This window comes from Aegilops tauschii, chromosome 6 (genome assembly GCF_002575655.3).
Source record: "Aegilops tauschii subsp. strangulata cultivar AL8/78 chromosome 6, Aet v6.0, whole genome shotgun sequence".
NCBI classification, from domain to species: domain Eukaryota; kingdom Viridiplantae; phylum Streptophyta; class Magnoliopsida; order Poales; family Poaceae; genus Aegilops; species Aegilops tauschii.
This window is the reverse complement of record NC_053040.3, coordinates 16652335-16669707: the sequence shown is the minus strand read 5'-3', so window position 1 is coordinate 16669707 and position 17373 is coordinate 16652335. Positions and strand designations below refer to the sequence as shown.

Sequence of the window (17373 nt, the reverse complement as noted above, 5' to 3'; positions counted from 1 at the left end):
CGTATCTAGTTAAGAAAGATACACAAGCTTCGTAAGCGAAAGCAAATGTCCACTAAGTAACTAAACGTCACTTCATGCCGACGCTTAATTTTGTCTTAGCGAAGACACAACGTTGTCCTCTTTTCGCTGGAAGTGACCTTTTCACCATAATTTTATTTGTAGTACGTGGCGGTGACGCCTTAAGACATGGAAGGCGTCACACCATTAATTTGAAAAGCCCACTGCCGTTCGTTTTCACAAACATGGACAGGTAGTACGAATAAATTAATTTGGTCAATTTGGCATACGTGAGATTGTTTGAAAATTGAAACGCACTTACGGTGGTGGCGTCCTAACACCAACAAATGAAGCTTGGACTTTGGTGCACTGGTGATCAATGCATGTACGGCCAGAATCCATGTTTAGCTGCTTAGAATAATGCACCCCGTACGCTTCCGTAGCAACCACCGTACGCTTGCTGTGTAAGATAGAGATCATATACAAATGCACTGGTGATCATATACAAATGCAACCTGTTGTTGGGATAGGTCTTGATTCTCCGCGTCATCTCCGCGTTTGGACGGTATGCATGGAGGAGTGTCGTAGTAGTAGGGGCAGACCATCCACGTTGCTGCAACGGTCGATGAACCATGAACCTCACATGCGTGTCTTTTGTTGCAAGAAGGGTTTTTTACAAAATCTTATATTTACTAATTGGAAGCACCATACGACGCTCCAGGTTAATCCTAAAAATTAAGAAATTACGTCCATCAGATTAAAACATAATATATTTGTAGCCGTTGATGAAGCATATAGATTGAAAAAAAAGTGCCCCACGCCCTGGTATGGGGATCCTCCCGATTCAAGTCACCAAGGGCTTTCTGATAAGTGTCAAGGCAGCGCCCAAAGCTGGCCCCCGATTTGTGCTGCTGGCTGGTGCTTTTGCCCCTGACAAACTAACGTAGATGAAGCTAGGATGAAGCAGGAGAAGCAAATTCCGGCGGCTGGATGCATACGTATACGATGCACGGGCACACTGATTAATCCTGGAGCGATCCACGTCACCGACTACGTCCATGCTTTTCAGCTGTGCATATGCTTCTGCCTTTCCAAATTGATGCATCTTGCCTCTTTGCTTCATTTTCTAATCTTTCTGATGTTTGCGGCTTGCCGGCACATCACGTTCCGTCCCCATGACCGTTACCAGAAGCTTGCTTGATCGTGGAGGCAACAATCAAGAGGTGGCACAACCTTCACACAAGAAGTCTGCTTTGGTCTTCCGGTAAGCCATTGTGCTATTGTCAATTAAAAGAACACGATCTTGATATTTGCCAATACTGCAAGATTTTAGGACAACAATGCGAATATTCTCAAAAGAAAAACAATGTAAAAATAAATTTACAAGTTGATCTGAAAGGTTTGTTTGTTTGACGAGGTGTTCAATGATCTCTCAATATTAGAACAGAGTGGTGTACATTCATCTGTATGATTTGATAGACATGTATATATGTGCAAACCTTAGTTCAGCTTCCGTTGCAAACACATACATGCATACACCTAAACTGCAATGATATCCAGAAAATTAGCATGCATTGATCGACCTCCATTAATTCTACATCATGATAAAATAACATGAGCCCATAGTCTCTTTTTCTTTGTTTTTTTTGTTTTTCATTACTTAACTGTAGAACCTTTGTTATAATTAGTAGAAAACAGAGAGAAAAGTCTTTTCCAGAGAAAGATAGAATGGTCCCCTTGCTTGCTTAAGAGCATAACTTTTTAATCCGGACCGGACTATCTGCCATAGAAACAGGGAATAGCTAAGTCTGGTGGATCGTCGGACCGGGCAAAAAGGAAAACCGGTAAACCTGGTGGTTTATTAAGCTTCAATGACTGTTCCGCCACATAGCAAAACATGCTCTTAAATATATATCCACTTTCTTTGTACTGAAGTAAAGCATATAATGCTGTTATATGTTTAGCACATATGGAATAGGGGCAAATCCCAATCCGAGTACTGTTTTTTTTACTAGTTTTGGAACCGATTTTTTTTTTCAATTTTTAGCTTTTTGCCGATTTTTATTTGTTTGTTTTGTTTTCCTGTTTTTTCTTTTCTTTATTTCGTTTTACCATGTTTTTTTCCATTTTAAAATTCATGAATATTTTAGAAATTAGTGAACCTTTTTAAAATCAGGAATGTTTTTAATTCAGAAATGTTTTTCAAATTCTTGAATATATTTTAAATTTAGGAACTCGTTTTCAAATTTGTGGCATACGTATTAACCTAAGTGTTGCAAGGATATGTTATATACTTCACACGAGAATAAGTCCTCAGAGCTTGTCCCAGTTAGTTGGAGGTTAGGAATATCCTTTTGTACATTCGCACATGCTGATTCTGGTCTACATGTGTACGAAGGTATGTGTGACGGTGTGAGCACTATTCTTCAAACTTTGTTGTGGTCAATGGCTACTATATATGTTCCTCTTTGTGCCGAATGGTCAAACCATATATAATGCTATGTTTTGTGTGTTCAACTTTGTTTACTTTTTGCTAGCTTTTGGTCAAAAGGTATTATATCACTTACTATTTGGTTTATTTTACATGGATGTTGATGCTGATGCGAGTCGTTCTCCCGTCCGTTTCTTTCCTTCCCAACTACGCGTACGTTCACACCACTAGGGAAATAAAAAAGCTCTGTAGGAAACTACAGAGAGCACCTTATTCATAATTTCATTGTTTTTGCAAGTTTCTTTCTGAAAAACTGCATTGTACTCCCTCCAAATTAAATAGCATAAACCCACCAAAATTGAGACATTCACTACCGAAAACCTTCATTTTAGAAAATAAATATTCAGAAACCTACCTATGGACATTAATCACGTTGCCAAAAAAAACACTGATGACTCTCTATCCACGGTATGGCGCTCATTCTGACGTGTGGGGCTAGCCGGGGCGTTTTTCCAAACGCCATATGGTGGGTACTTTAACTTTAGACGATGATCAACATAATGATTCTTTTTTCTTGAAACAAAACAGTACACAAATCATTGATTCAAGTCTCTAGATGCTTTTGCTCGATGTCAACTAATAACTGATTATGAACAGAAATCTGCGGACACCAACGTATCACTGCATGTGCAACCCTTGCAACTAGTCCATTCTTAATCTTGCACGGCTTTTGTAGTTAGTGAAGGACAAAGTACGTTTGGAATAAACCCTCTACGTACGGGTCAACTCTTTGAGGCTTGAACCGACGGCAATGAACCTAACGTGTCGCACTCAAATATATAGCTTATCTCATATAAGTCGTTCAGCAGCCCAGATAGGTTATTTTTTGACGGGGACAGATTGATGCAACTTGATTCTACCAACCGCTTAGTTAATGAACAAGAGCCTGACTTTTGAACACAGTGATGACGACGACCCGTCCACCGTACAGTTGCATGTGCCGGTGTTTTTGGAGCCAACTCTTTGTACGGTTTTCTCTTCTTAGTTTTAGGGCTTGTTTTTCACCACCTGGCTACTTAATTAGGTACCGCTAGTTACTGCACTTTGGCTGATTAACCGTACATGTAAACTTGTCTAACAATTAATAAACCTTAAGCAACAGGCAGTGCAAGTTAGTGGTACTTCTGGTTAATTACATCCTTTGCAGACTTTACTTCAATTTACGTATATGTTCTCATATATTGAAGCTAACAAATTTGACTTCCGCACAACGTACTACGTGGAAGCTAACTAATTTGAGTTACACTCAGCTAGCTAGGCGACGTGCAACACGTCGTGCTGACTAGATCGGAAACAAAATACACATCGATCTTGTCGATCTCTACATAGATCTCGATCGGTCGACATGCCAACTATTTAGCGTGTCGGAGATCAATTATATAGTTTACGCTGATGGATCGATGACGAGGCAGCAACACTGATCTCGTACGGTTGCATGTGCAACGCCTGGGTTAGTGTTTGTGCTGATGGATGGAGAGTCAACTCTTCCATCCATCGAATGGCCTTGGTTGTACCTGGTCGTGTTATCGTGTACTCCCTCCGTTCCTAAATATAAGTCTTTGGAGAGATTCCACTATGAACTACATACGGATGTATGTAGATGCATTTTATAGTGTAGATTCACTCATTTTGCTTCGTATGTAGTCCATAGTGAAATCTCTACAAAGACTTATATTTAGGAACGGAGGGAGTACATTGGAGTTATACGTTTGGATTGCAACTCTATAGCTAGCTTCATGTATACCTTCCCACATACTCCTACATGCCATGCACTTAGTCTACCGATCATATATAAGCTCATCATAGGTATAAGTAGCTTCGCAACCGAGCTGATAAGTTCAATGTATGGGGACACATATCAAGCTCCTTGTGATCTCTTCAAGTTGCGAAGCTGACAACTAAATCTCCATTACTCGCAAGTACTCACTAGTGTCCAAAAAACGCCTTACATTATGGTACAGAGTGAGTAATTCTCACTTAGGCTCTGTTGATTGAAATGCACAAGGTACACACATGAATGAAAAGAATTAACGAAATAAGATTTATACAGCTACCCTTTGGTTTCAGCAACTGGCCAGCAGATACATATAGCACTGGTTAGTTAACTTTGGTCAACTATCCCGATCTTAACTTGTTTAGTCCTGTGATAAAACGTTAAATCAGACCTGATCTTGATTATAGAGATAGCATAGTACACGCCCCGAATATTACTGCTACCAGCCCCTGCATGTGCAACTGCAACATCGAGGCTAAATATTTCTCCACAGTCAACTCTTTGCACGGTTCTCATAAGACCATGAAAAAATGTTTGCCAAAAGTAAACTATGGCGCCGACAAATTAGGACATAATGGTGTTTAGAGTGCTCTTAAAGTGTTTAATATCTAAATTTAGCAGCATATTTCTAATAGGAAATGTACCACTGATAAAGTCTGTTAGGAAGATGATGTTCAATAAAATACATGAAATTGCAAATCTAAAATAACATTTATTATGGAGGCATGTAAAAAATAAATTAAATATGATAGTCATCTACTTTATGTACTCATGTTTGTCACTATTCATTACTGATTTTTTTCACACCGACCAAATTATTTATTTTTGTGAAAAGTCGAACTTGAAATTTGACATGTTTACATAAGATGAACTTAACCACATATGCATTTCTGTGGAACCTCCTAAAGCTTTTAAAGATAGTTTTCATGCAGATTTTCACTGTCTTTCTTCATAATGTTTCCAATGGAAATTATCCCATTAAATAAGCAGCTAGTAACATGCATTCTATTTTTGACAGACACACACACACACCCAGAGGGGGAGAGAGAGAGAGAGAGAGAGAGAGAGAGAGAGAGAGAGAGAGAGAGAGAGAGAGAGAGAGTAGCACTTAGCAGCCTAATGACGCGTTAACTGTGGTGTCAGAAGTAATTAATCACGGATACTGTAACCTGCAGACTACAGCTAGCTCTGCAGCTACCTAGAGTCAACTCTTAATTTGTACTTAGCATAGGATCAAGTACGTTTCCGGAATATCTCAACCTGCAAGTTTTGCAGTCAGATCGAATAAACCCTACAGCTAGTGTCAACTCTTTTGCACGGCCCTGTACGTACTTGCAGCAGCTAATGCCCTGCCACTGCATATATATTATCTCCATATAAGTAGCTTGGCAGCCCTGATAAGTTCAACAAGACAGATGTAGGATCCTTGTGAATCTCTTCATTAGTTGGACAAACACACAAATTAAGAATCAGAGGAGAACGTCAAACATATAACTAATGGAATAATGGTGTGCATTAATTTGAGGAGCTCAAGGAAAAATGAATGGAATACTAGAACGATCTAGACGAAAGGAAACGTCGGGAGCATATGCCAAAGAATATGCCAAACTGAAGTGGTTCAAGCATGCTATAAATACAGGTATCCTTCTCATCTTTTCGAGCACAAACACAACGATTACAAACTAGAGAGTTAGCTAGCTAAGCACTTGTCTCTCAGAACACATTGCAGCTCTGAGAGCTCCAAGGAGCAAGGAAGAAGAAGCTTTCCTCCCTCAGCACAAGAGGATATGGAAATGGAGGTCGCCTCCACTCCCACCACCCCAGCGCCCATCAACTTCTTGCTGCCGGTGGACTCTGAGCACAAGGCCAAGTCCATCAAGATCTTCTCCTTCGGCAACCCACACATGCGTGCCTTCCATCTCGGATGGATGTCCTTCTTCACCTGCGTTGTCTCCACCTTCGCTGCTGCGCCGCTCATCCCCATCATCCGCGACAACCTCAACCTCACCAAGGCCGACATCGGCAACGCCGGGGTCGCCTCCGTCTCCGGAGCCATCTTCTCAAGGCTGGCCATGGGCGCCATCTGCGACCTCCTTGGCCCACGTTATGGCTGCGCCTTCTTGGTCATGCTCTCCGCGCCAGCGGTGTTTTGCATGTCCGTCATTGATGGCCCCGGTGGATACATCACAATCCGTTTCCTCATTGGTGTCTCACTTGCCACTTTCGTCTCCTGCCAGTATTGGGTGAGCACCATGTTCAATAGCAAGATCATCGGGACCGTCGGTGGCTTGACGGCGGGATGGGGAGACATGGGTGGCGGTGCCACACAGCTCATAATGCCTCTCGTCTTCGATGCCATTTTGGCATGTGGTGCAACGCCTTTCACTGCATGGCGCCTCGCATACTTCGTACCAGGAATGATGTTGGTGGTGATGGGATTACTCGTCCTCACCATGGGGCAAGACCTTCCTGATGGCAACTTGAGGAGTCTGCAGAAGAATGGAGACATGAACAAGGATAAGTTCTCCAATGTTCTGCGTGGCGCCGTCACCAACTACCGCACGTGGATCTTCGTCTTCATCTATGGCTACTGCATGGGCGTCGAGCTCACCACCAACAACGTGATCGCTGAGTACTACTACGACAGCTTCCACCTCGACCTTCGGGCCGCTGGCACCATAGCCGCGTGCTTTGGCTTGGCCAATGTCTTCGCACGTCCGATGGGTGGCTACCTCTCCGACCTCGGTGCTCGGTACTTCGGCATGCGTGCCCGGCTCTGGAACATCTGGATCCTCCAGACCGCCGGCGGAGCCTTCTGCCTCTGTCTCGGTCGCGCAACTACCCTTCCCACCTCAATCACATGCATGGTCCTCTACTCCATCTGTGTCGAGGCTGCTTGTGGTGCCGTCTATGGTGTCATCCCCTTCGTCTCTCGGCGCTCTCTCGGCCTCATTTCCGGCATGAGCGGCGCGGGCGGTAATGTGGGCGGCGGGCTCACACAGTTCCTCTTTTTCACGTCGTCGCAATACTCCACAGGCAAAGGGCTCCAGTACATGGGAATCATGGTCATGGCGTGCACCCTCCCAGTCGCGCTCGTGCACTTCCCGCAGTGGGGCTCCATGCTCCTCCCACCCACCGCAGGTGCGACCGAGGAGGACTACTACGCCGCCGAGTGGACCGAGGAGGAGAAGAGCAAGGGCCTACACAACGCGGGCATCAAGTTCGCCGAGAACAGTGTCTCTGAGCGTGGCAGACGCAACGCCATCCTCGCCGTACCTGGTACCCCACCTCACGTAACCCCCCAACACGTATAAGACTCGAGTTTTTTCTACCTCCCTACCGTGCACGTATATATGCATATGTATATACACTGTGTATGTACATGCACGTTCCTCTAGGGTCTAGGTGTTTGATGCCCTATTAAGACGGTGTAATTTTCCACACCACGTGACTTTGTGGGCGCTTACCCAACCCCTTGGAGGCGGTTTGTAGAATGTTTTTAGGGTCTTGTAATATGTTACGAGATGGGATATAAGAAAAAATGTATCGTACCTACACATTCCTCGTGGATCCATTTCCATCGTTGTTTTGTACTTCTGCACATGTTTGATGCTTCAAGCAAGCAACAATGGAAACCGACTGCCTTCAGTCAGTCGACCTCGGGAAACATCATGCTCTGTGGTGGCGCTGCTCTCAGATGAACTAAGAGCTAGCTTCTGAGTTTAAATCTTTTGTAATTCAGCATGTGTACAGATCGGCCAACCTTCCAACTCGTCTTTGTGCAAAGTCTGCTTGCGTATTTTACTGAGAACTGGCTCGATGAGACCCCAGCTTCCTGCTCAGCAGCCTCTTGGCTGTCCGGAAAAGGAATGCATTAGTTGAATAAAGCTCTCAAGTTTCCCGCGGAAATTAAAATAAATGGAAGATGATGCCACGGTGCGTGTGACTTCCTCAGAAGGTACTAGTGCTCCCTGCATGTTGTAGCATAACTGTTCAAGTAGAACTTGCCCTTGTGCGGTAGCATGCAGCTGGCGTCGAAGGCGATGGATGAATAGGACATGCATACAACTACATATTTGTAGAATAGCAATCATTTTCGCAAGCTTCTGGTTATGTAGCTAGCTAGCAAAAGTAGCTAAAAACTGAAATATTAGCATGAAATATACATGAAGTAGGGTCAGACTTTAGGTTATCAATGATGATCGGCGCAGCCCGAATATAAGCAACCACCCTACTCCGTACTAACTCGATGTTCTTGCATGTGTATGGGCCATAATGCTGAAGACTTGTTATTATATTTTCTCTATAATATTCAAGACATTAATATTTTTCTTCTAGACCCCAGTTATATACTATATAGCTAGACTAGAGTCGTTGTAGAGATGGTTGTTGGTGTGTCGATGCCAATTAATGGAGGGTTTAAACTTTAGACTTTAAAGAACCGATGTCTGCAGCACGAATAGCGTAGCACTCCAACTGATTAAACTTCTACAGCAACCACGTACCCAACCGTACAGTTTGATCAAAAGATGCGTTTGTAGCTACGGTCAACTCTTTTGCATGCATGTCCTGACAGCCATGAAGGCATCTAGACCTGTTTACCAGTAACGAAAGGTTGCTTAAGGCGCGATTAATTGCTGATCCCAGTCTTGATGTCTAACTAATGAGCTCTTCATTTCAAGAAACAGAAACAAAAACTAATGAGATCTCAGGCTATAGATCACCCATCCATCTTTGTTTGCTTCCAGAATATCATAAACAGGATGTACTACCGTACTCAATATCTTGCATGTGTTCGCAGCCACAGGGTCAACTCTTTTCGCAGTCTTCAAACTTCTGTAACGTAGAAGAAGTACTTTAACTAGATGCTACGAATTAGCGTGCAAAAACAGGATCTGCGGTAGATCTCATATATAGTTGCTAGCAATTTATGTAAAATCAGACGTTCCCAGAAAAATGCATCAGAATTTTCACAACACACACTATTACGCAGCCAAAGAGTTTAAATGGACTCTTTTCCAAGATATCATTTGTTTCATCTTGTGAAGCAGACGAGGAAGAAGATGAATAGGGAAAACCGTTAGAGGAAGAAGGAGGTAGGAGACCACTTAGATCTCGATTGGGCGGCTCTGAAGGGACTGATTGCCATTGTTTTCTTTTTCTCGATGCTTGTGGCATATGCGGCCTGAAAAATAACCATGCAGTGCGCTCAACAATCCCGATCATATGTTATGATCATATATAGCTTGTCGATCTAAAAACATTTTAGGTTTGCAGCCCTAAGATTCAACGGACAACACCTCGTCTCCGTGTGATCTCCGCGTTAGAATCCCCGTATAGGTAAGAAAGATATACAAGCTTCGTAAGCAAAAGCGAACGTCCACTAATTAAGTAAACGTCACTTCATGCAAACGCTTGATTGTATCTTAGGGGGGGGGGGCAACTTTGTCCTCTTTTCGCTGGAAGTGACCATTTCACTTGTACGTGACAGTGACGCCTTGAGATACGGGAGATGTACACCATTAATTTGAAAAGCCCGCTACCGATCGTTTTCACAAACATGGATAGTTACCACGAATTATTTATGTTTGTCAATTTGTCATATGTAAGATTGTTTGAGACACACTTACAACCGCCGCTTCCAAGAACTTGCTTGCCTGCCGACTGAGGACTTTTGGGAGCACTGGTGATGCATGTACGGCCATAATCCACATATGACAAGGCAACTGGTACGCCAATTGCTTTCACCAACGTTTATCAATATATGCTGAGCTATTAGCACCTAAGTAAACTAGCTAAGCAACAAAACATGAAGCAAAACGCTAACATCAATGCATAAAGTACCGTACTACATCGGCCGTACTTGCAAACTCTTTGCATGCTAGCTGCCCATGAGTGATGCTAGCTGCCCATGACTGGAGGTTTAGAATACCCGGTCCATATCAAGCACTGTAGGTGACCAATCTGTACACTTGCTACTGAATGGCGTGGCTGATGTCGGCTCTCTGGACTTGCTTAAGACAAAATGCACTTGTCATGCCGGATCTCGATGCCAGCTAATGAGATTTCAGGTTATACTAGATCACCCACCTTAATTTGAAGCCAGAACATTGCACTCCGTACGCTTCCATAGCAACCACCGTACGTTTGCTGTGTATAAGATGGAATATTAGAGATTAGCAACCTGTCATTGGCAGCCTAGCAAATTTATTTGGGACAGGTCACAAATCTCCGTGTCATCTCCGCGTTTGAAGACTTTTTTGTTTTATATAAACAAGTTTCTGATCACACTGCGTAATTAGAGCCTGGTAACTTAGAAACGTGAGATACATAAACTAAATCCTACACCAGAAAATCAACGTACGGAGCGGGGTGGTTGCATGCTATGCATCAAATTCCCGTCAAATCCTTCCATAGGGTTCATGACGAGATCATAAGTACCAGGATGGAGTCTACACACACAGTTTATCCAGGTTCGGGCCTCCGAAGAGTAATACCTTACATCTTGCTTCTTGTTATATTCATGGTGAGGGGATACCTCATGCAGAGGATTACAATGGTGTATGGGATATCTAACGATAGTTGGATCTAAGATTGGATGATGAATGAGGACCTAGGACTCCCTTTATTTAGACATGAGAGGTTGTGAAACAGATGAGGAAGAAGATGAATAGAGAAATCAGTTAGTGGAAGAAGGTACGAGACCACATAGATCTCGATTGGATGGCTCTGATGGGACTGATTCCACTTTTTTGTTGTTGCAATGCTTGTGGCATATGCAGTCCTGAAATATAACCATGCAATGCACTCAGCAATCCCGATCATATACTACTCCTATTATATAGCTGGTTGATCTAAAATCATTTTAGTTTTGAAACCCTATAAAATTCAACGGAGGACACCTCGTCTCCGTGTGATCTATGCATTACAATCCCTGTATAGTTAAGAAAGATATACAAGGTTCGTAAGCAAAACCAAACGTCCACTGATCAACGTACTAAATGTCACTTCATGCAAACGCTTGATTGTATCTCAGCGGAGACACAACTTTGTCCTTTTTTTGGCTGGAAGTGGCCTTTTCACCATAGTTCTATCTGTACGAGAAGATGATGCTTAAGACATCGAAGACGTCACAACACTAATTTGAAAAGCCCGTTGCCGATCGTTTTCACAAACATGGATAGTTAGCACGAATTAATTAAGTTGGTCAATTTGGCATATGTAACATTTTATTAAACACACTTACAACCGTGCTTCCAAGAACTTGCTTGCCTGTCGAATGAGGACTTTCGAGAGCACCGGTGATGCATGTACGGCCAGAATCCACATATGACAAGGCAACCGGTACACCAATTGCTTTCACCAACGTTTGTCAATACTAAGCTATGCCACCTAAGTAAACTAGGTAAGCAGCAAAACGCGAAGCAAAACGCCCCTCCTGTCGCTAACACCAATGCATATAGTACGGGCATTAGGTTGCTGATGATGATGCAGGTACCGTACTACACTGGCCGTACTTGCAACTAGCTGGAGCAAACTCTTTCCATGCTAGCTGCCCAAGAGTGATGGTAGCTGCCCATGACTGGAGGTTTAGAATACCCGGTCCATGTCAACCACCGTATGTGACCAATCCGTACTCTTGCTCCTGTAGGGCAGTGCCTAATGTCAACTCTCTAGAGTCTGGACTCCTAAAGACAAAATGTATTTGTCATGCCAGATCTCGATGCCAGCTAATGAGAGCTCAGGCTATAGATCACCCAACTTAATTTGAAGCCAGAATATTGCACTCCGTACGCTTCCGTGGCAACCACCGTACGTTTGCTATGTATAAGATGGAAGATAGAGACTAGCAACCTGTCATTGGAAGCCTAGCAAAATTTATTTGGGATAGGTCACGAATCTCCGTGTCATCTCCGTGTTTGAACATTTTTTGTTTTCTATAAACATGTTTCTGATCGCATTGCATAATCAAAGCCTATTAACTTGGAAACACGAGATACATAAACAAAGTCCTACGCCACAAAATCATTGCGTACGGAGCGGGGTGGTTGCATGCTACGTGCATCAAAATTCTAACTTCGTAACCTAAAGTTTGATTGTATCCTTATATGATTATCCACATCCACATCGGAGTATGGTGTAATTTGTCTCTGGCATATTTGCTTACTAGAGAAGTAAACCAGTTGAGAGGCCAGTCACTCGCTGACAAATTTGTAGCACTCCTGCCAACCAGCAGATGGTTGGATCTCTCTGAGGAGGTTACATATGTCCTCCTTGTCGGCTTCGACCTTGCCAGCAATGTGAGAAAGGACAACTTGTACTACTACATGTACGACATATCGAGGCACTTCCACAATTCAATACGACACAGTTGGCTATAAGCACATAGAAATCAAGGTTGGACGACAAAAGATCGTGAACCACCGGTAGAGAGCTGACCATCCGACCCGACCTGCGTCCATTCGAGAGTGTAGAAGGCGATCTCCATATACCAAGGCTGAAAAGCAACCCCTTCTATCCCGTATTGCCTCTCTCTCGGGCGGCGCCCACCCCGCCGCAGCAAATGCCCCCCTTTTCCCAGGTCCATTTCCTTCGCTGTCTTTAGTCAGTATCGCTAAGCCAGAGCTCCTTGCGGCTCGGTGGTGATGAGTCCACAATGTCCCTCGCGCTCCTCCTTATGGCCCGCCTAGCGTAAAACCTAGCTCTCACTGTGAATTTTCCCCAATCATCATATCAGATGATGTGTCTTCACTAGGCTAGTGATCAAGCTCCAACACTGGGCCCCGATGCTGTGGCTAGGGGGTTGCAAGGTACTCCATGCCTACTGGCGGGCTGACGATTGCTGCCATAAGCTTGTCCCTGCCCAAATCCAGCCGATACTGGTTAGGGATGTCAGTGTGGACGATTCTTCACTAGATTCTCCATGGTCACATGACTACTATCGTGCCACGGTGTAGAAGGAGAACCTTATCATCGTACATCTACTCGACCACACCCATGAAGTCATGTGGTGGAGTTGGGGCTCACGACCTTGGACGGGCGGGCGGTGGCCCTGGAAGGTTTGTACTCCAGCAAGCATCCGTGAAGTGATTGTTGGCGACTCCCCTTGTCCATGTAGTTGGCTATGGGAACTATAGTGGGGTCCTGATGAGGGTGGTACCTGTGGCAGCGGATAAGCTCTGATATCGATCTGGAGACCATGATTTAGCATGGTGGGCCCATCCTCGTGGTGAGCCCTAGTGGCTTCGGAGGTGTGAGGAAGGTGGCGAGCAAAAGTTTCGTTCTTTGGCGTTGGCATCATTGAAGCATTCAAGCATTGCATTCTTCTCAGGGGCGTCACCTTAGATTTCCTCCCTCCCACTCTTCAATGCCTGAGTGAAAACCGATGTCTGTTCTGGCAGACGCGATGATGGTGGCGCTTTGAGTCTTGACTCTATTAGGAGTGTCATTAGTTTGTATATCTCCTCTAGTCGTGTGGCATAGGCTTGGATCGTTACCTAGAGCAACCTTTGCTATGGCATGTAGTGGTCACGCTTACCTACTATCTATTACACGTGGCCATGTTGGCTTACCTGTTGGTCCTGCATGCTTGCCTGTAGGGTCGGTGCTCCTCTGTATCGAGTGAGAGGGTAGCTAGATGGCATTCTCTAGTGGCAGTCTTGTGGAGACGTTAAGCTAAAGTATGGTGGTTTCTTTCAGGAGACACGGGTTGGTGAGCCGTCGGTGGCCGTGGGTACTTCTAATTGTGGTCCATCCACTCATGCAACTTTGCTCAGCGGCAAGATGGTCAAATTCATTCGTGCACCAAGTGCTTCATGGCAGTGCTCGCCTTGTGTATTCTAGATTCTTTTATCAGCCTAAAGAGGATTTTCTCAACAACGTGGGTCATTTGTTTGTTTTCTCTATATAGTAGGGGAAAATCCTACTCTCTCAAGTATTGCAAACCTCTATTGGTGCAACGGTGGCCGAAGGCATCCTCATCATTCAATACTTGGGCAACATACCGTGATAAAATCTCTTCACCATTCATGGGGGTATAGACTGCCTTGCAGTTCTCCAAGTCTGTGTGATCATTGGCTTGCTTTTTATGAGTAAGTCTCAACTCGGGGGGGATTGCAAGGCGCATTAATGCCTAAAAAATACCGCATCAAGTCAAGGTCCTTCAATGGGAAGGACTAAACGAGTTGGTCAGTGAAACGACGGCACCATTTCAATAGGAACAAGTGAGTCATGAGTACCATGCACGTGGTAATTGTTGAAGTTTGGAGACATAGCTTGGGCAACGAGCATCTTCAAAGCCATCCAGTTGATGCATATAGGCCGCCTTAGCATGTCAAAAAGTATTGTTGATGTCAATTTGATGAAGCCACGCAAGACATCAAGGGCTTGGACAAGTCGGACATTCATTGGTCTGATGACCAGACTTAAAGTATCAAGATTGTCGCCATCAAAGCATAGAGAAAACCCTTTGGAAAAAGAATTTTAGTTATTTACGTTATCATCGGCCTTCTCTTTCACCTTGAATACCAATTTTCTACTGACGACATTACGTTATGCAGTCGAGGGAAGAGCGTCCAAGTGTTGTCCTTCTCGAGAGCAGGGAACTAAGCAACATCTGCAACCATGGTTGATCATTCATATTGGAGCAAGAGGAGGTAGGTTTCATGAGATATGGACGACGACACGGGTCGTAGAGAACCCTGCCGTTAGTAGGCACCTAAGGATTGGCGATGTTATTACAGAGGTAGGCAGTCACACGGTGTATCACGGTCGGCCAAGGAAGTCAGCAGGCGATGACTTCTATTTCTCTCCTCCAAGCTCTCATTTTCCGCAGGTAGAAACATTAAAAACCATATGTTGCAATTGTTGGTATCATGTTGGGAGGCGGTACCACCATCGTACTTTCTATACTGCACTTTCCCGCGGCTCTATTGCTTTGAGAGTGTCGATCATGCTCGACCCTCCTCTATAATTGATATGATTGACATCGGTTAAGTCGACAATCGAAGGCCTCTGGATTTTTTGTTGCCGCTGAGATGCTTGGAGTTGGTTCTTGGTCGATCGTCAGGATGTTCACCACCCTTGGTCCGAAGCAGTGGGCACACATGGTGCACATCGGAGGTGAGGTGATTCGTGTGTCGTTTAAGCCTCCAATTCCTTGTAATTTAATTTTTTTTACAGGGTTTTTCATGCAAAATCAGCATTACATTAACTTTTGTCTCTAGCACCTTCATCCAGGACACTTGCTTGAGGAAAGCTGGCCCTCGCGGTGCGCCCATATGGCCAGACTTGATGATGGTCCTTTTGCCACATACTCTCCTTTGTGTATGGCAAGGTCGAACAGAAACACTAGTGCAAGTTGCAGCCTGGCTACCTTCGTGTTGCAGTACTACTTGGCTACTTTTGTTGGAGTACTCCTACTTTCTTCAATTTTGCTCAATGATCGAGCATACAACTAAACTAGTTCTTGAGCCAACTGAACAAACTGGAAAACGGAGAATTAAACCTGCTGGCACCACCGACCGTGCTCTTGCATGTGCAACCGCCGCAACTAGCAAGTTGTTAATTTGTACGATTTTTGTAGTTAGATCGAATAAGAGAATAAGCCTCCAATACGCAGTGTCAATTCTTTGAACGGCTCTGTACCTGCAACAACTGTGCAGGTGCAGTCCCATTCAAATACTCCATCAGTTCATAAAAATAAGTCTTTTTAGAGATTCCACTATAGAGACTATATTCTGATGTATATAGACGCTTTTTTAGAGTATATGTTCACTTATTTTGCTTCGTATGTAGTCTATAGTTAAATTTCTTAAAAGACTTATATTTAAAAACGAAGAGAGTATATAACTTATCCCATATAAGTGGTTGAGCAGCGTAGAGATAGGCTCGACGGCGGAGGACAGAGAGACGCAACTTAACGCCGCCAACTAATAATTTGTCTATGAACGATGAAGACGCAGTCAGCCACCGTTCAGTTGCATCCATGTGCTGGTGCTTTTCAAGAGCCAACTGATGATCTTGTACGGTGCACCTACAATTATAAACGTCCACTTGATCAATAGCTCTCACTTTCACCGCCAGGATATTTTAGTTACCACTTACTCAATTTGTGTTCCCTAAACTCTTTTGGCGATTGGCTTACTGTACGTAAGTAAAATCCACGGCAAGTTACTGCTAAGGACACCCTTTTTTTTGCTAGTTAGTGACACTTTTACATCGTCGTTTTACAATCCGCCGGCATGGACTGAACTATCGGCTATAAAACCCGGAATTGGTATGCTTGGTGGATCGTCGGACCGGACAAACCGGTAAGCCTGTTGGTTTATTATAAGGTTCAAGGACTGTTCCGCCACATAGCAAAACATCACCCAACTCTTTTTCTGCAAGGAGGACCCAAAGTTTCAACCAGATAATAAAGTGTTCAACATGCTATCAAATATATATCCACTTCTTTTTGTACTGAAGTAACACACATATAATGTTGTTCTCGTATCTTTAGCACATATCGAATATGGGCAAATCTAATTTGCTGCCCGAGCACTGTTTTTTTGACCAGTTTTGGAACCAAATTTCTTTCAAAAAAAATAATATTTTTGCCTTTTGCTGATTTTAATCCATTTATCCTGTTTTTTATTTATTTCTTTTTACCATGTATTTTATATTTTTTCCATTTTAAAATTCATGAATATTAAAAAAACAGTGAACCTTTTTAAAAATCAGGAATACTTAAGTTCAGAAATGTTTTTCAAATTCCTGAATATTTTTTAATTCAGGATCTCTTTTGTAAATTTGTGGCTTACATATTAATCCAAGTGTTGCAAGAATATGTTATATCTTTTTATACTTCACGCGTTGAAGAGTCATCAGAGCAAGTCCCAGCTAGTTGGAGGTTAGGAATATCCTTTTGTATATTCGCACATGCTGATTCTGGTTTACATTTGTCGTGCGTACGTGTGACGGTGTGAGCACTATTCTTCAAACTTTGTCGTGGCCAGATGGCTACTATATATGTTCCTCTTCGTGCCAAATGGTCAAACTATATATACTGCTATATTTTGTGTGTAGAACTTTGTTTCCTTTTTTTTGCTAGCATTGGGTCAAAAGGTAT

The 17373-nt window shown here is 43.5% G+C and overlaps 1 protein-coding gene across 1 annotated transcript; it reads left to right on the top strand.

Annotated features, from left to right (window-relative positions):
• Positions 1-5950: 5950 nt before the first annotated feature.
• LOC109760389 (high-affinity nitrate transporter 2.1-like) lies at positions 5951-7639 on the top strand. Its single transcript, XM_020319221.2, has one exon. It carries the CDS (start codon positions 6050-6052, stop codon positions 7574-7576), a length of 1527 nt encoding a protein of 508 aa, XP_020174810.2. The 5' UTR covers positions 5951-6049; the 3' UTR covers positions 7577-7639.
• Positions 7640-17373: the final 9734 nt, after the last annotated feature.

Coding starts and splice junctions, on each gene's coding strand:
- LOC109760389 (XM_020319221.2), top strand. CDS start 6,050: ATGGAAATGGAGGTCGCCTCCACTCCCACCACCCCAGCGCCCATCAAC.